General features: G+C 41.0%; 1 protein-coding gene across 1 annotated transcript in view; it reads left to right on the top strand.

Annotated features, from left to right (window-relative positions):
* Positions 1–18,279, top strand: part of LOC107295568 (N-acetylated-alpha-linked acidic dipeptidase 2) — a 50,049-nt gene extending 31,770 nt beyond the window's left edge. The window contains exons 9-19 of the mRNA XM_015824880.1: positions 1,579–1,664; positions 2,569–2,688; positions 3,441–3,523; positions 4,208–4,271; positions 8,381–8,448; positions 9,417–9,508; positions 10,755–10,845; positions 13,921–14,185; positions 15,744–15,825; positions 16,378–16,470; positions 18,035–18,279. Coding sequence (XP_015680366.1) covers positions 1,579–1,664; positions 2,569–2,688; positions 3,441–3,523; positions 4,208–4,271; positions 8,381–8,448; positions 9,417–9,508; positions 10,755–10,845; positions 13,921–14,185; positions 15,744–15,825; positions 16,378–16,470; positions 18,035–18,242 — 1,252 coding nt within the window. The 3' untranslated portion in view covers positions 18,243–18,279. The remainder of the gene's footprint in view (positions 1–1,578; positions 1,665–2,568; positions 2,689–3,440; positions 3,524–4,207; positions 4,272–8,380; positions 8,449–9,416; positions 9,509–10,754; positions 10,846–13,920; positions 14,186–15,743; positions 15,826–16,377; positions 16,471–18,034) is intronic.
* Positions 18,280–19,563: the final 1,284 nt, after the last annotated feature.

The following is a 19,563-nucleotide window of genomic DNA, read 5'->3' as shown; positions in this document are numbered from 1 at the left end:
CTTCTTCTTCTTCTTCTTCTTCTTCTTCTTCTTCTTCTTCTTCTTCTTCTTCTTCTTCTTCTTCTTCTTCTTCTTCTTCTTCTTCTTCTTCTTCTTCTTCTTCTTTTCTTCTTCTTCTTCTTCTTCTTCTTCTTCTTCTTCTTCTTCTTCTTCTTCTTCTTCTTCTTCTTCTTCTTCTTCTTCTTCTTCTTCTTCTTCTCCTTCTCCTTCTCCTCCTCCTCCTCCTCCTCCTCCTCCTCCTCCTCCTCCTCCTGCTGACTTCTGACTTGAGGCACATTGGATATATTATGGAAATAACTAACTCTCTGGAGAAGGCTCTAATGCTGGGAAAGGTGGAAAGAAAGAGTAAGAGACAACCTACTCTTGTGTGGCAATGAGTGCATCGTTGGAAGACCTGAAGGACCAGGTTAAGCATAATCACCATGGAGAAAATCTTTGTGGTTGATAAGAGTCTGTAGTTTCTACAGTAGATGGCACAGAGTCAATAACAATCAATCAATTACAAGGAGAAGCATAGAAAGAAATGGTCTTTGCACAAGAGAGAAATACTGTATATATACTGATTATTTTACAACATAGCCTATGGAAGAAATAGAGCAGAAATCAACCCAATGATGTAAATTGAAATAAATGTGGCCATAACTGAAGGAAGAAACATATGCTCTCATATTTATTACCTATTCGTTCAATTTGTCCCTGCTGCAAACAACAGGACTCTCAAATGGGCACAACAACATATTTGTAATACAATAAAACATCCATAAGGAAATGATCAGAACAGTCCCCCCCTCAAAAAAATAAAATACAATAAGATACAAATAATTTACGATACTTTACCAGTTTCTCTGTTTCTTTAGGCTCTTGGGAACAATTCAATCTTTAACGATTGTGGGAAAATCTATAATGTGAGAGTGTCAGGCTCTAAAACCAAGAAATATCTGAAGTACTCCAAAGCAATTTCCTTTATCGTTCCTCATTTATAGGTGTTCTTCACCTATAGACAGAAATCTTGCCAAACTAAAACACTTGTATCAATAAAAAATATACTCTGAGAATTACTAGGCAGGAGCTGTCTTCACTCTCTTTCTCCTTCATCAACTATCTAAACTTTTCTGTCTCTTGCTCCTCTGGAATTCAGCCCCTCCCTAATGGGAATCAAGACTACATTCCACCACAGTGGGCCACCTTAGTATCTGGCACTTGTTAGAAAGGATGGGTGTAGCTGCAAAAAAAATAATGTATTGTTTCTTCAGCTTTCCAACCTTCTCATTGTCGTCTTCTGGAATCACTAGTCATTTTTCTGGATAAACATGCAGCCAGGATTTGGTTATGACCAAGATTAGATATTTGTTTCTAGAAGTTGATCATTGAATGAAGCCAGAAATAACTGAAGATTCAATCCAGGGATCCATTTGAACATGCTTCTGCCCAGCCGCAAACAAATGATTGACTTCACCTGTAGCAGGATTGAGTCCTTTTGCAAAAATACAACTTGTGAATGCTTTAAGGTACTCCTGCTATGATTGACCTTACTACTCTGTCGCCAAATCTTTTTCTCTCTCTTTTCTTTTATTGCAGAAAAGTTAAGATGCACGTTCATAGCTCCAGTCAAATTACACGGATATATAATGTGATCGGAAGCATCAAAGGAACAGTGGAACCTGGTGAGCTTTGAATGTTGATTGCTTTATTTAAAACAAGAATGGACAGGTTTTGGGTAGCAGGAAACCAAAATGAGCAGGTGTTTAAGGAAGGCAACAATTACAGTGGATGGCATAAGAAGGACTATATATCCCTGATTGTTTGTTTTTGGGGAGGTATTGGAATTATTGCTTTCCCAGTCATATTAATTCTGTTTTAATGGTTATATAGTATCTTCTTGGTTGGTTTCCACTTCAAAATGTTGATGCCTAAGTTCTGAGGAGGGAGTAGGAATTTAAAACAATATCAAGAAATACAGGAGTCAGTAGAAACATCAGAAGCTTTGAGCAAAAATTGATGGCACAGTGGAAGACACGATAGCTGGTCAGTGGCGATAGAGCCGTGGTGGCACAGTGGTTAATGGTTAGAATGCAGTATTGTAGGCTAATTCTGCTGACTGCCAGGGGTTCGATTCCCACCTGCTCAAGGTTGGCTCAGCCTTCCATCCTTCTGAGGTCGGTAAAACGAGGACCCAGATTGTTGGGGGGGCAATATGCTGACTCTGTAAACCACTTAGAAAGGGCTGTAAAGCATTATGGGGTGGTATATAAGTGCTATTGTTATAGCACTTAGAGAAGATTTATAATGCTATACTGTGAAGCACTATAAGTCTAAGTGCTATTGCTTTTGCTAGAATGGAAGAGAGGAATCTTCCAAGGAGACTCACTTTTACCCCTACTGTTTGTCGTTGTGCTGATTCTTCTGTCAACACTACTGAATATCTCAAGCCATGGCTATCGGACCTCAAAGACATCTGCCAGGCTACCCCACCTCCTTTGCATCCATTTCTGAAATAGAAAAGAGAAATCTAACAAGTTTGTTCTGAATTTTATGGAAATGTACTGTTCTTATGCTTCCTTTTCTTAGATAGGCATGTCATTTTTGGAGGCCACAGAGATTCCTGGGTCTTTGGGGGGATTGACCCCACCACAGGAGCTGCTGTCCTTCAAGAGGTTGCCCGCAGCTTTGGCAAGATGATGGAGAAAGGTAAGATTAGTAGATGGAAAAATTGGGAACCCCCATGCAGAGAGGGGATGCGCTGGGATTTAAATGTCAACATGCATTTGAAGTGGATTCTAAGCCACCTTGACCCTTTGCTCAATAAGTGTAGCCGGTTAAATAAAACTAACAAATAAAACTGATGGAATCAGTGACCAGTCATTGCAGGGTGCAAAGATGTCTGACTGCCTTCGCAGTGTTTATTGCTTTTATACAGGTATTCCAAGTAGCATAAAGTAACATGGCATCAGCATAGCAACAACATTTTTATTGGTGAAACCCCTTGCCAATCCTTAAGAATATACCAGCTAGGAGGCCCCAGCCAGGGAGTAGTTTTCTGCAACATCCTGTTGGTGTAAGCTAGCTGATATCATAGGAGCCAGGTGAGGTCATGTATCAGCCTGGGGTAGTTTCCCACATTACCATGGCAATGTGAACGGATGAGATCATGTAGAGAGAAGAGGCATGCAGGCTTTGGAGGGGCAGTTTGCTGCTCACGACCTTTACCTGACCCCTATCTCTACATAAAACAAAATCCTCTTCCAAAGATAAAGGAAGGCACACTAGATGTTTCTACTGAGCAGCTTAAACCTCCTTGGTCATGCTAAAAGGGATTTGTTGGCTTCATTTTTAAACTAACGCAAGCTTATTCGTCCGTAGACATTGATAGGTTTGCATCTTCAGCCATCAGCAGGTAAAGAATTAAGGTTTCCCTGTAATCTCAATTTTTTCTTGCGTAGGTTGGAGGCCAAGAAGAACAATCATTTTTGCCAGCTGGGATGCAGAAGAATTTGGATTATTAGGCTCCACAGAGTGGGCAGAGGTGAGTGAAGGATTTTAAAATGGTGTGATTTATGCACAGGTAGTCCTTGACCTATAACCCCTGAAAAAAAGTGTCTTATGACTGGTTCTCACCCAACTGTTGCAGCATCCCCTTGATCACATGATCAAAATTGGGATGCTTGATCAATGGCGTGTATTTGCGATGGTTGCAGCATCCCAGGATTATGCGATTGCCATTTGTGACCTTCCCAGGTGGCTTCCAACATCCAACAAAGTCAATGTGTTGTTGTTAGTTGCGAAGTCGTGTCTGACCCATCGCGACCCCATGGACAATGTTCCTCCAGGCCGTCCTGTCCTCTACCATCTTTTGGAGTCCATTTAAGCTCACGCGTACTGCTTCAGTGACTCCATCCAGCCATCTCATTGTCTGTCATTCTCTGGGATCGAACTCTGGACTGTGGGCAGAGTTAGCCTGCAATACTGCATTCTAACCACTGTGCCACCAGAGTGCAGCATGATTGGTACATCAGGGGTGAAGAATGCTTGACCACACAGATAATGATGAAGTCCCGGCTTCCATTGGCTGTGGCAATGGGAGCTTCTGGGAATTATAGTTCAGCAACTTTTGGAAAGTTTCCAGTTCCCCACTTTCGATTTATATGCTATTCATGATCGATAGTAATAGGCATAACACAGTTCATTATTTTTCTTTTTCCAATGGCAGGAAAACAGCAAACTTCTTCAGGCAAGGGCTGTGGCTTACATCAACACTGATTCTTCCATTGAAGGTGAATATCCTTTAGTATACTTAATCAACCTTGAGCAATCTTGTAAAACTTGAGTAGGATTCGACCTGGCTAGGACTTGGCTGGGAGATGACCAAGAAATTGTGGGCCTGTGGTCTAGGCCATAAGGTTGAAAAATATTCTGGAAGAAGGTTAAACCGTTTCTATACCATCCAGGAAAATGGCATGGATGTGTTTAAAAAGTTAGGAAAAATTGGACTCAACTCAAAGGAGAATTTTCTTTATAGCAATATCTTGAGAGTCATAGTTTTCCAATCTTGTATTAAGAGATGGATGCAACATACCCATATAGGATCCAAACCTACAATCAAATTATGAGTTTGAGTAGCCACAGTGGTAATCAGTTTAGCCACGGGAACAAAATGTAGTTTGCCTTTTAAGCTTCCCATAAAACAAGCTACAGATTATTTAGTAATTCTATTCTATGTCATTTTAAACCAGATCATACACACAATCCTAGCTTGGACTAGGAAGCTATTGCAAACAGGATTGGAGGCGGTCTGTAGATTAGACTTGAAGAAAAGCAGTGGCAAACCATTTTTTAAAAAAAAATTCTTTTGTTTGGCGCGGGGGGGGGGGGGGAGAAAAGGATGTGGGCATATTCATTTGTCACCAGGAATCAAGGCTGGTTTGAAGGACACCCTTCATACTCTGAGACATTGTAGGAGGAGAAGTGGCAGAGCCTTGGGGGTGGAGTCAAACGAGGAATCAGCCTAGAGTCACTACATAGACGCAAATGGACTTAGTCCAACCCCTCTTTAATAGCAATAGCACTTAGACTTATATACCACTTCACAGTACTTTACAGCCCTCTCTAAGTAGTTTTACAGAGTCAGCATATTGCCCCCAACAATCTGGGTCCTCATTTTACCGACCTTGGAAGGATGGAAGGCTGAGTCGACCTTGAGCTGGTGAGGCTCAAACTGCCAAACGGCTGGCAGCCGGGAGTCAGCAGAAGTAGCCTGCAATACTGCATTCTAACCACTGCGCCACCATTAAGCCTTATCTAGTGCCCAGATAGTGCTAACCATTAGTTAACTAGATTCCTGTATATAAACATGAGCAATAAACCAGTTTAATTGAAACTTAATGTGTGGTCTTGCTCTTTCGTGCCTGATAGACATTGAGACTATACATAGATGGAGACTGCCTCATTCTTAGGCAGATTCTCTTTCCATATTTATTTTCTAATAAGCATCTCTCCATCTTTTGCAGCCCTGCTGGCTGTGCCCACATCCTAATGTACACAGAGCCCCAGGGAGAAGTCCCCTTGAATTTAATTAAGTAACCGGTGTGTCATGGTTCCGACTAATGAAACACTTCAAAGAACTTCCAGGCATTGTTTTCCTAAAAAGTCTTTAATTATGTAACAGAGTGTCTGGCACAGCATGGAGGGATGCCAAGATCTGAATTCCCCTCCCCTGAGCACATATTTTGCCAGCATATTTCCCTCCCTTATTTTGCAGTCATAAATCACGTTCTCCAATCAGTTTGAAGGGCAAAGGTTCCCTTCAGTTTCTGTAGCCTGGGTATTCCTTATCTTAATTAATCCCCACACGCATTCTTTCTCCGCCCATCCCATCTAATTTAACTCTAAAAATACCACACAGCTTATGCAGAGAGCGGCTGCCTCATTATATATTGTCAAAGCAAGAACATCCAGTGTTAGCAGCGTTGACACGGTGATTAAGTGGGAAGCTACAATGAAAGACAGATTGCCAACATCTATCCCTCAGCCACCTTTAAGTAAGGTAAGCATATGAATCCTGCCCTAATTTGTGACAGGGTTTTTTCCCCTGAAATGCCCTTCTCTTTGGGGAAGAAGAAATAAAATTGGAATAATTTCTCTTCCAGCAGCATGAGGGTTAGCAGATATAAAACAGATTTTAAAAAATGGAAAATTCATTTTTAGCGCAGTCAATTGAGCATCTACCTAGCAACAGATGCTCATTTTAAAAACAGATTATTATTATTAGCTGTTCAAATACAGTCTCCTTCATGTTGAGCCTGATGTTTGGTGATTTTGTAGACTTGTTCACACATCCATGCAGTTTTCTTGGCATTAGTAGGGAAGCTGTGCCTTCTTTCTGGATTTATTTTTTAAATTTTTCATCTGTGCTCCAGTCCCTGGATTTGTAGTTTCCCATCCAGATGCTAACCAAGTGAGGTCCTACTTAACTTCTGAACTCCAACATGATTGATCAACATCACTGATGTTAACAGAATAACAGAGTTAGAAGACCTTGGAGGTCTTCTAATCCAACCCCTTGCTCAAGCAGGAAACCCTATACCATTCCAGACAAATGACTGTCCAGTCTCTTCTTAAAAACCTCCAATGATGAAGCACCCACAACTTCAGGAGGCAAGCCATTCCACTGATTAATTGTGCTAACTATCAGGAAAATTCAGCTTAATTTAGGTTGGTTCTCTCCTTGACTAGTGTTATTAGAGCCATGGTGGCGCAGTGGTTAGATTGTAGCACTGCAGGCTAACTCTGCTCATACTGCCAGCAGTTCAATCCTGACCGGCTCAAGGTTGACTCAGCCTTCCATCCTTCCAGGGTTGGTAAAATGAGACCCAGATTGTTGGGGGAGGCAATATGCTGACTTTATAAACCGCTTAGAGAGGGCTGTAAAGCACTGTGAAGCTGTATACAAGTCTAAATGCTATTGCTCATGCTATTGCTATTATAATTACTATTGTTTGATGATGATGATGATGATGATGATGATGATAATGGCATTACAAACTTACATAGAATAATGGTTACTGTACAGGTAGTCCTCGACTTACAATCGGTTGGTTAGCAACCTTTCACATTTCCAATGAACCTATTGGGGGTTACTAATGATTCAGATTTCTGGGGGTTACTGGATTCAGATTTCTGACAGTCAGTGTTCCCCATGTGACCACACTTTAGGCAAATGGCAACTAAGCTCCATGCATGGCCATTTGCAGTGTCCTACAATCGCATGCCAGCAATACTGGGCCAACAGTCAACCTTTGGTTTGCTTAACAACTGAGATACGTACCAAACCACCGCTTATGACTTATGATTACGATCATCATGACTAATCACTGTAATGGGCAGTCTCCATTATGGGCAGTCTGCATAACTCGAGGACCACCTGCACTGAAATTATTGACCTGGAATTAGGAGACAGCATAGGAAGTATCAATTGTGAATATGTGCAGATGGCCCCTCTGTCTTTGGGCACTTTGCAGAGTCCTGGATGCAGGGTCATGAAAGGACAGCAAGGAAAACACCCAATGTCCTAACCCACCTGGGAACATACGATGTCTTTAGGGAAACACCCAAAAGGGAACATTTTTAGCTCTTTCTGCTTTCTTATCTACAGTGTGCCAGATTTACTGGGTGAAATCTTCATCGTATGTGTGTCAGCTTTGCTGGGTGGATTGCTTATGTAATCAGAAAGAATAAATACAAGGATTGCTTGTCATTTGGGGCTTCTCTCTTTTAGAGGAGCCCGTCTTTGTTCAGCTGAATAAAAACGTAAAGCTGAAAGGCAACTTCCGGTTTTCCTGTACTTTTTTTTTTATCAAGCAAAACCTCAGAGCCTGCACAGCAAAATCTTCAAAAAGAGGCATAACAATTCAGTCCATAAGGAATCACCTTTATTTAGAGCTCTCATTGAATTTTTAGGTTGTATTCCACAGCTATGTGTGCACGGTACTACATTCCAGTTATCCAAGTGCAGAAATAATATTGTGGGTTGGTTTAGAATAGAGGAGATGCCGGTGTTTTGCTTTTCTTTTCTTTTTTCTTTTGCCAAGGGATGTCAATTACACAGTCTCCTAGGAGTTGTTGTATGGTTGTGCGTGATATGTGTGTAAGTATCCTTCTGTTTACATGCTAGCTGTCAGAAACCTTATGCCTTGATTCATCCCAAGAGGGGGGAAAATTCCCTGGAGTGCAAGAAGGAGAGACGGTTTGCTTCCCTAAACAAATTCAGTTTGATGTAACGGAGGCTATGTTTCAATTTGATTTTTTTTTCCCAACAAAAAAAGGGTATTTTTTGAGAGGGAACTGTTAACATTGATTCAAAACCATTTCCGTGTTTGTGTTGCAGGCAACTACACTTTGAGGGTTGACTGCACTCCTCTTCTGAACCAACTGGTGTATAATTTGACAAAAGAGGTACGGTTGGACAACGCACAACAATGGGGAAAATATTTTGTTTTGTTTCGAAGCAGGAACGAAAGCACCACCAATTCCAGATGTTCCTCGATGGTTCAGAAGAACCAACATCCAGAGTGTTTGGTTATTCTGGGATGCAGAGGAAATTAAACTCAGGCAGGGCAAGTAGAGGAAGGCCAGTTCACGTTGCCCCCCCCATCCTCCTCTCCACAAACCCCCTTCTCTTCTGGCACTGATGATGTTCCCTACATGGGTCATGAAAGATCTGCAAGAAAATAGCCAAGATCAGAAAGCACCAAAGAGGCCACAGTCGTTGTCGTTGTTGTTGTTGTTGTTGTCGTCGTCGTCGTCGTCCTCCTCCTCCTCCTCCTCCTCCTCCTCCATCATCCCAATCTTAAGCAAAAACAAACTACAAATGTTGGCTATGCCCACTGTATGGTAACATCATTTTTATAGCAATAGCATTTAGGCTTATATACCACCCCATAGCACTTTACACAGCACTCACTGGGTGGTTTACAATGTCAGCCTATTGCCCCCAACAATCTGGGTCCTCATTTTACTGACCTCAGAAGGATGAAAGGCTGAGTCAGCCTTGAGGCAGTCAGGATCGAACTCCAGGCTGTGGGCAGAGTTTGCCTGCAATACTGCACTTTGACCACTGCACCACACAGGGCTCAATGCACAGAGGTTCCAATATTAGTTTGTGGAAAGCACATATAGTCAAGGACACACAATAAAAACTATAGCGTGTAGTAGAAGCACCTGCTTTATTTTTGGCTGTTGCTTTTGATAACACTTCTTGTTATATCAACTTACTGTTAAGTTTGTAACCCAGAAGAATGTCTTGATTGTGCTGGGTAAACCTTCAAACCAGCTAACGAATCAACCAGCTTGAATCTAGAGCATTTAAAATGCTTAAAGAAGTAACAGTATGGATGATAGATCAAGTTCCATTTCCTCCACAGGTCCCGAGTCCTGATGAAGGATATGAAGGAAAATCTCTCTATGAGAGTTGGCTTGAGAAGGATCCTTCCAGCGAAAATAATCAGCGACCCAGGTAAGTTATGCTCTTGTTGTCTACATTTTATTTGCATGCCTGCCCTGGGGACCTTTGCACATATGGGAGAACTACTATAGCTTTTATATCTGCTGCATAACTGTAAAAGCAGTGTGCTTCTATTCTCACATTGACCAGGATCTTGCAACACACTAGGCTAGGACCCTAATGGAGTTGCATCAGAGCACGGTGTTATAAAAGCCAGGGTTGCCTATCCCTGGACTAGGTAATCACATTAAGCTCTAAAATCAGCGGTTCTCAACCTATGGGTCGCGACCCCATTTGGGGTCGATCGACCATTTCACGGGGGTCGCCAAGCAAGGCTGTCCGCCATTTTTTTCCCCTTTTCCGGCGGGTGCCTTACCTCCCTTGGGCTGGGCCAGCTGGTGGTCGGCCTGCTCCGTCTCTGCCGCTTGCCAGCTACACCTCGGCCGGCGCAGGGGGCGGAACCACGCATGCGCGGCACTCCCGGGCAGGGAAAGTCCTCGACTTACGACCGGTTGGGTAGTCCTCGACTTACGACCGGTTTAGTCCTCGACTTACAACTGGTTTAGTCCTCGACTTACGACCGGTTGGGGGTTGCGGCATTAAAAAGGTTGAGAACCACTGCTCTAAAATGGTTCATTTGTTAAAATACCTCCTGCTGTGCAAATATAGCAACTGTAGTGTGTTAATCTGAATTTTACGTGAAGCCTCCCCTTATATTGTTCCCCAGTACTGAACTCAGGCAGTGCACCAGGACTTTTCCAATTCGATAGCTGGGTCACAGGGATCTTTTGGGGTTGAGCTGGGCAGGAATCCAAAGTTAGAGAAATTTGTTGAGCTTCAGTTAGTCTTATGATATGGTTCGCTTGTGAGAAGTGGGAAATTCAGAATACCTTCTCCTGTCCCCCCCCCTTTTTTTTATTTGAAGAGTTTTAAGAGGGAAAAGGAATGCTTTAAGCTTTAAGACCTAAAATCAGGTTGCTTCCTCAGATTGGTCTATTTTTTTTTCTAATTTGGAGTTAGGGGGCAAAGTGAGTGACTTCAGTTCCAAAGAACAATGTCACCACCTATGCTCCAAGTTTCTTACTGGCACAGTGTAACTACCAATTTTTTTTTAAATGCACACCACCATCTTGGGAACACCACCACGCTACTTAACCAATCAGCAAAGATCCATTCTTTTTATCCCCAATATAAAAGTGCCAAATATTACAAGAAGATTGAATTTTGAATTCTTCCCTTCCTTCTCCTATCTGGCCAGGATCAACAAGCTTGGATCAGGCAGTGATTTTGAAGTTTTCTTTCAAAGACTAGGAATTGCATCTGGCAGAGTCCGCTACACTAAAAACCGGGTAAGCCGAACTGCTTGTTTGGAAGCTGTCACTCAAGAGCAGTCGATATATTTATATATTTATCGGTGAATCTATTTCTTAGCTGCTTGAATCACTGAAGCAACTCTTAAGTGATAAACAGGGAGTAGAGATTAAAAACAGAAATGTAGTACTATAAAGAAGGAAGCGTGTCAAACCACATTGGGGAAGAAGGATTCCATAAAACCTAGAACTAAGGAGAAATTTCCTGACAGTGAGAACAATTAATGAGTGGAACAGCTTCCCTTCAGAAGATGTAGGTGCTCCATCACTGGAGGTTTTCAAGAAAAGATTGGACACCCATTTGACTGGAATGGTAAAGGGTCTCCTGCTTGAGCATGTGGTTGGACTAGAAGATCTCCAAGGTCCCTTCCAACTCTGTTATTCTGTGTTCTAAAACAGTCACCAAAAAGGGGGTTATAAATCACTCTGCCCCAGAGCTTGGTAGAACAGCCAAAGCTTTAGGACTCTTCTAAGGCAAATGGAGTCAGGACCATGTAGATGTTGGAGCAGGAGAAGACACTTTTCTAACATTTATTTATTAAACATTATTAATTTATGTATTAAATTACTTGCCACCAATCAGACTGTTGGAGCAACTCTGGGCAATATAAAAATAGTTAAAATTAATAAAAATTAAATAGAGACTAAAACAGCAATTGGTCTTAGACTTATATACTGCCACATAGTGCTTTACAGCACTCTCTAAGTGGTTTACAGAGTCAGCATATTGTCCCCAGCAATCTGGGTCCTCGGTCAACGTTGAGCCCGAGTCGAACTCCAGACTGTAGGCAGAGTTTGCCTGCATTCCAACCACTGTGCCAGTAGAGCTCCTAGATGGGAAGGAAACATGGTCTTCTCTCTTACTCCATCAACCACCTGCAGCATAGGGTACCCCCGTCAGGATCCCGAATCAGCTGGCAGCGTCAGGTTTTAAAGCCCTTCCAGAAGGCTAGAAGGGTGGGCATGGGTCTCCATTCTGGTGGCAAGATGTTCCAAAGGGCGGGTACCACAGTGGAAAAGACTCTTCTCCTACAGCCTTCCAGTCAAAATTCCTTGATTGACAGGATTCGTAGCAAGCTCCTTCTTCTGTACAGGCCAATCCCATCTTGCAAGGTGGCATTATTTCATTGGTGGTTTTACACATCCATAGCAAATAGCAAGACTGAGTCTGACTTGATGACGCCTTTATTTTTGAAAAGTTGAAGAAACAGCCAAGAGGCTCTGCAAAGTAATTAAACTCAGTTTTACATTCTGCAGAGCCTCTAAAAATGGCTTCATCAGAGCTAAGTTGATCTAAAGTACAGCGAAACCTTGCCTTAATCTAATATCCATCGCTCCCAACTGTCAATTTCTATGAGTGTACTTCATCACAGTGATCTACACCTTTTGTAGAAGGTCCTTCTACAAATGTCATAAGTTGGACAAATCATGTCATTTGTATCCCTTGCATAATGCCATAATTCCACAAGCGGTATAAATCACCCTGGATGTTTTAAATTGAAGTAAAATTAATGTAAAGATAAGCGCCTTGTCCTGACTATTTGGGATGCTGTGGACTTACCTCTTGGTTGTTTTTTTTGTTTGTAAAATTTTTATTAATTTTTTCCATACAATTCAATAGTACTTATTCAACAATGTGTTGTCTGAGTGTATCATTCACTAATACAAATTTAATTCCTAATCCTTTATTCTTTTCTCCAGCCATTGATAAAAACAAGTCCCAAGTCTGATAGTATTCTGTTTCTTCTTTTTCTTTCAACCTCATAGTAAGTCTGTCCATTTCCGCACATTCTAATAGTTTTTTAATTATTTCTTCCTCTGATGGTATTTCTTCCTTTTTCCAATATTGTGCAAATATGATAGTTGCCGCTGTTATCACATGTAAAATCAAATATATACTTTGTTTATCTTTTTTTCTTATTTTTTGTTATCATTAAGTTGGAAGGGATCTTGAAGGTCATCTAGTCCAACCCCCTGCTCAGGCAGGAAACCCTATACCATTTCAGACAAATGGCTGTCCAGTCTCTTCTTAAAAACTTCCAGTGTTGGAGCATTCACCACTTCTGGAGGCAGGTTGTTCCACTGGTTAATTGTTCTAACTGTCAGGAAATTCCTCCTTAGTTCTAGGTTGCTTCTCTCCTTGATTACTTTCCATCCTTCAGGCGCTTTGGAGAATAGCTTGACTCCCTCTTCTTTGGGGCAGCCCCTGAGATATTGGAAGACTGCTATCATGTCCCCCCTCGTCCTTCTCTTCATTAAACTAGACATACCCAATTCCAGCAACCATTCTTCATATATTTTAGCCTCCTGTCCCCTGATCATCTTTGTTGCTCTTCTCTGTACTCTTTCTAGAGTATATATACATATATACATTTTATTAAATGTATATATGAAATTACTGTGGAACATTGCAACAATTGTCACATTTTTCATGGCCACTGTAACTTTAAATGGTCGCTAAAGAAATAGCAGTATAATACCTAATTAAAAAAAGTTCAGGTTTAAAATCTACATCTTTTCCCAACATCTTTTCTAGCCAAGTATGTATTTTTTTCCCAGTACCTCTTTGCTTTAACACATGTCCACCATACATGATAATAAGTACCTGACTTATGTTTACATTTCCAACATCAGAAGAGGGAGTCAGGCTATTCTCCAAAGCGCCTGAAGGCAGGACAAGAAGCAATGGGTGGAAACTAACCAAAGAGAGAAGCAACCTAGAACTAAGGAGAAACTTCCTGACAGTTAGAACAGCTAACCAGTGGAACAACCTGCCTCCAGAAATGGTGAATGCTCCAACACTGGAAGTTTTTAAGAAGAGACTGGACAGCCATTTGTCCGAAATGGTATAGGGTTTCCTGCCTGAGCAGGAGGTTGGACTAGATGACCTCCAAGGTCCCTTCCAACTTTATCATTATTATTATTATTATTATTATCTATCTGAGGACCTACCTCTTGGTTTTGAAGAGATGTCTGGATGGAAATTTGAAACTTTTGTAGGTGAATATGGACTTCATTCTGCTGACTCATTTAACTTTCTTTTTTTTTTTACAGAAAACGGACAAATACAGTAATTATCCAGTCTACCACACTACCTATGAGACTTTTGAACTGGTCAAGCGGTTTTACGATCCCTCTTTCCGGAAGCAGCTGACTGTGGCTCAAATACGGGCAGGCTTGGTCTATGAGCTTTCTGATTCCCCAGTCCTTCCTTTCCATTGTCAGGATTATGCAGAAGCTTTGAGAGTCTATGCCAACGAAATCTATGATCAGGCCAACAAACACAAAGCAGAACTTGACAAGTACGAAGTTTCATTTGGTGAGGCTTCTCTTGAACGTAACTCGGAATCCATAAATTTATGCTTGAGCTTTTTATCGACTATCATTCGGTCCACCAAGGATAAAATCATAGAATCTTTTTTTTAAAAACATATTTTCTTTGATCAACAAAAATAAAACACAAAACAAAAAGAACAACAACAGAAAAACAAACACTGGTAGCGAAAAGAAAAAAAAATCTTGTGTACAAAAAAAGGAAAAAGAAAAAAAACCCCAAAATGTCATATAAATCTAATATTAAACATAAAGAATCCACCCCAGCTGCATGCTGAAAAATAAATAAATAAATAAACTAATAGGTTCTCTTCCCCTGATATGATGGGTCTACAAATAGTTATAAACTTTCCCATCCATAATTATCAAAAATGCTGTATAAAATAAACAAATATTCCAGATGTGGAAATCTATCTAATAAGCAAATTGATCCAACATCTAATCATATTTTATACATATATGTTCTATTCTATTCTATTCTATTCTATTCCCATTCTCTATTCTATTCTATTCTATTCTATTCTATTCTATTCTATTCTATTCTATTCCCATTCTCTATTCTATTCTATTCTATTCTATTCTATTCTATTCTATTCTATTCTATTCTATTCTATTCTATTCTGTTCTATTCTATTCTATTCCCATTCTCTATTCTATTCCCATTCTCTATTCTATTCCCATTCTCTATTCTATTCTATTCTATTCTATTCTATTCTATTCTATTCTATTCTATTCTATTCTATTCTATTCTATTCCCATTCTCAATTCTATTCTATTCTATTCTATTCTATTCTATTCTATTCTATTCTATTCTATTCTATTCTATTCTATTTCTATTCTATTCCATTCCCATTCTCTATTCTATTCCCATTCTCTATTCTATTCTATTCTATTCTATTCTATTCTATTCCCATTCTCTATTCTATTCTATTCTATTCTATTCTATTCTATTCTATTCCCATTCTCTATTCTCTATTCTATTCTATTCTATTCTATTCTATTCTATTCTATTCCCATTCTCTATTCTATTCTATTCTATTCTATTCTATTCTATTCTATTCTATTCTATTCTATTCTATTCTATTCTATTCTATTCTCTCTCTCACACACACATATGTAAAGAAAGTAGTCAGTAGGTTAACCCAAACGTTATTCTAATCTTCAAATCCCTCTGCCAACCATCTGTTATTGTATTTAACACATAGAGAGTCCACAGAATAATAGAATCTGAAAGATTTTTAAATGCCATTTAATTAGTTCCTATGTTTGGCAAAGGAAATGTGATGCCAAGGTTGCTGAGGGGGAAAAAATCCAGAAAAATATCCCCCCCAACCCAGCCCGTACATTCCTATAGGAAAGGCTGTTGGGCAGGGGGCTCAATACAGTGCCAGCTCCTCCATCCTGAGCCCCTTTCCCTCTTCCTTCTTGGTCATGTGACCCAAAACAGAGCTAGTTTGATGGTGTTAAAAATGAATTCCAGAAGCGGCGCGAGACCATCTTTCTCTATCTCATTTAAACTCTTGTTGCAACTCTTCTGTTCGTAGATGCCCTTTTTTCTGCCGTGAATCATTTTGCAGCTGTAGCAACAGATTTTCACCGCAGGCTTTTCCAGCTTGACATGAATAAGTAAGTTTAATATTTCTGGAAAAGTTAATGCAGCTTTATAGGTGTTATGGATAATCATTTATTCCTTCAAGTTTAGGAGAAAGCTTTGCTTACACATCACAGTGCTTCAGCACTGTGTAATAGACTTTCAACTCCCAGAATTCATGGGTGACTAGGGAATTCTGGGAGTTGAAGTCCACCCCATCTTAAAGTTGTCAAGGCTGAGAAACACTAAAGAAGAGGGAGTCAAGCTATTTTCCAAAGCGCCTGAAGTCAGGACAAGAACCAACGGATGGAAACTAACCAAAGAGAGAAGCAACCTAGAACTAAGGAGAAATTTCCTGACAGTTAGAACAATTAACCAGTGGAACAACCTGCCTCCAGAAGTGGTGAATGCTCCAACACTGGAAGTTCTTAAGAAGAGACTGGACAGCCATTTGTCTGAAATGGTATAGGGTTTCTTGCCTGAGCAGGGGGTTGGACTAGAAGACCTCAAATGTCCCTTCCAATTCTGTTATTCTGTCTCCTGTATTCTGTCCCCTGATACTTTCCTCTGCCTTGTATCTTTTACAGTCCCATTGCTGTACGGAGCATGAATGATCAGCTGATGTTTCTAGAGAGAGCTTTCATTGATCCTCTTGGTTTGCCAGGCAGACCATTCTACAGGTAAAGCATCTGAGTACAGTAAGACCTTTTGGCCAAGTATGGCTTAGCAACTCTTGACTTTTTTTCCCCTGTGTCTAGGTTGTCCTCAATTGAGACAATTGTGAGTTTCTATTGCTAAGCTAGGTGGTTGTTAAGTGAACTGCGCCCCATGTTGCAATCATTTTTTCCTCATGGTTGTTAAATGGGTCACTTTAGTTGTTTAGTGAATTATGAGGTCATTAAGCTTCCCCATGGACATTGGCTTCCCCATTGACATTGCTTGTCAGAAGCTGGCTGGCTAGGTTGCAAATAGCAACAGCACTTAGAATTATATGTCACTTCATAGTACTTTACAGACCTCTCTAAGCAGTTTACAAAGTCACCATATCGTCCGCAACAAGCTGGGTCCTCATTTTACTGATCTTGGAAGGATGGAAGGCTGAGTCAACAGCGAGCCGGTCAGGATCGAACTCCAGGCAGTGGGCAGAATTAGCCTGCAGTGCTGCATTCTAACCACTGCGCCACCATGGCTCAAATAGCGAACACGCCGGTAACCAAATGTCGAAATTTTAATCACATGATTGTGGGGAAGCTGCCACGGTCCTAATGTGAGAACTGGTCATAAGTCATTTTTTTTCAGTGCTGTTGTAATTTCGAACAGTTGTTCAACAAATAGTTGTATTCAAAAGTCAACCTGCCCAGAACATTTGCACTTGGAAGATAATGGATTTTCTTAGTAGAAGAAGAAGTAGTGAAACAAAGGTGGATATTCCACATTCAGTTGGCAAAACAATAGCAATAGGACTAAGACTTATATACCACTTCATAATGCTTTACAGCCCTCTCTAAGCGGTTTATTGCCCCCATTAATTTAGGTCCTAAGTTTACCGACCCTGGACGGATGGAAGGCTGAGTCAACCTTGAGTCGGTCAGAATCAAACTCCTGGCTGTGGGCAGAGTTAGCTTGCAATACTGCATTCTAACCACTGTGCCATCACAGCTTCAATAAAATATAGTCCCTCCTGTGAGGTATAAGCAGTGGTGGGATTCAAATATGTGAACAACCGGTTCTCTGTGTGGATCCCACTTCCGGAAGTCCATTCTGGGCCTGGGCAACAAAAAATTAGCTACCGGTTCTGCCGAAGTGGTGCAAACCGGTTGAATCCCACCACTGGTGGACATTTCCCTTTGTGAAATTCTTGCTGATGCAGCTTCAGAAAACAGCTACTGTATATTGTTCTGTTTGTTATATAAGGTGAAGTTATTTTTTGTTTTTTTAAAAAATCTTTTGATTTCAGGCTGTTTTGTTAAGGATCTGTTTTTAAGGCTGTCCTGTTGTTTTCTTACGCTCTGCAAGCTTTCGCAGAAGGCACTTTTTAAAAGCCTGACATTTAGAGTTAAGATTATTATCTGGCACAACGTCCCAAAGGTGCTTTTCAAAAGGCAATTGGACTTTTCTTGGGGGTTTTTTTTCCTTGAAAACCTTTCGTTTCCCCTCCAAGAAGCTTTTTCATTTTGGCTCAGTTTGTGCAACTTTGCTAATTATTATTATTATTATTTTTGCCTCTGTCTTCTTGCTCTACAGACACATCGTTTTCGCTCCAAGCAGTCGCAACAAATACGCAGGCATGTCCTTCCCAGGGATCTACGATGCTCTTTTTGATATCGGCAGCAGGACAGATCCACACAAAGCTTGGAAGGAAGTCAAGAGGCAGATCGCCATTGCGGCCTTCACGCTGCAGGCTGCTGCAGGGACTCTGGAAGAGTCTTCTAAGACAACGACAGCAGAATAGAAGCGGCCTATTTGATTTGTACGGCCGGAAAATTTATATTATGCGGGCAATTTTACAATCCCAGCACATTCATGGTAATGCAGCTTCCAATACGGGTGATTTTGAAGACTGATCCAAGTGGGGGAATGACAATTTGAAGTCCACCTTTTTACTCCAATACAGGTAGTCCTTGACTTATGACCGCAACTGGGATCAGAATTTTTGTTGCTAAGCAAAGCGGTCGTTGAGTCACACCCAATTTTTATATTTTTTGCAGCGGTGGTTATCTCAAAGATGCTTTTTCAAGAGGCAACTGGACTTTGTTTTTCTTTGAAGATGTTTCGCTTCTCATCTAAGAAGCTTCTTCAGTTCTGAGCTGAGGAAGCTTCTTGGATGAGAAGTGAAATGTCTTCAAAGAAAAACCAATAATAATAATAATAAAGTTGGAAGGGACCCTGGAGGTCATCTAGTCCAACATCCTGCTCTGGCAGGTAACCCTATACCATTTTGGACAAATGGCTGTCCAGTTTCTTCTTAAAAACTTCCAGTGTTGGAGCATTCACCGCTTCTGGAGGCAGGTTGTTCCGCTGGTTAATTGAAAGTCCAGTTGCCTCTTGAAAAAGCACCTTTGGGACAACCATGACCTGGATGACTGAGAATCTCCATAGACACAATGGTTATTAAGCAAATGATTGTAGTTGCTTAGTGAATCAAAGGATAGTTAAACAAATATGGCCTCCTCCATTGCCTTGTTTGTCAGAAACTGGCTGGGAAGGATGCAAATGGCGATTACAGGACCACAGCACACTGTAATTGTTGTAAATCCATGCCAACTGCTCAAATTTTGATCACGTGATCGTGGGGACCCTGCAACATTCGTGAGAGGATCGACTGCAAGTCACTTTTTTCAGCTTTGCTCTGACTTTGAACTGTTGCTAAATGAACGGTTGTTAAGTCAAGGACTATCTGCATTTAGTTGCTTAAGGCAATCCCAAACATCTAGCTTCAAGTGATCAAGCCTAGGGATGTCAACATTGCTCGGTCCCAAAAAATTGGGATAGTTGATTTCACACAGCCCCTGGCTGCTTTGGTGTTTTGGATTATGCGCAAAATACAACGAAGCTGTTTCTGCTCGTTGCATGAAACAAAATATAGCTGTTTTCTTCTGAGCACAAATGTCGAACATAGAAGTGGGGGGCGGGAAAGAAACGAAATTGTTGGCCGAGTGGAAGATACGTAACAGTAGCAGAAGCACTGGAGAGAAGACACTTGAAAGATCTGGGGGCAGGCAAGGGAGCGGGACATACTAGAATGGGTCATCAGGGATGGCAGTTAAAGAGAG

Source organism: Protobothrops mucrosquamatus, unplaced genomic scaffold (assembly GCF_001527695.2).
Source record: "Protobothrops mucrosquamatus isolate PMUCROS unplaced genomic scaffold, P.Mucros_1.0 scaffold2405, whole genome shotgun sequence".
Classification (NCBI taxonomy): Eukaryota; Metazoa; Chordata; class Lepidosauria; order Squamata; family Viperidae; genus Protobothrops; species Protobothrops mucrosquamatus.
Note: the sequence above shows the minus strand (reverse complement) of the source record. Positions and strands in the feature narration are given on the sequence as shown.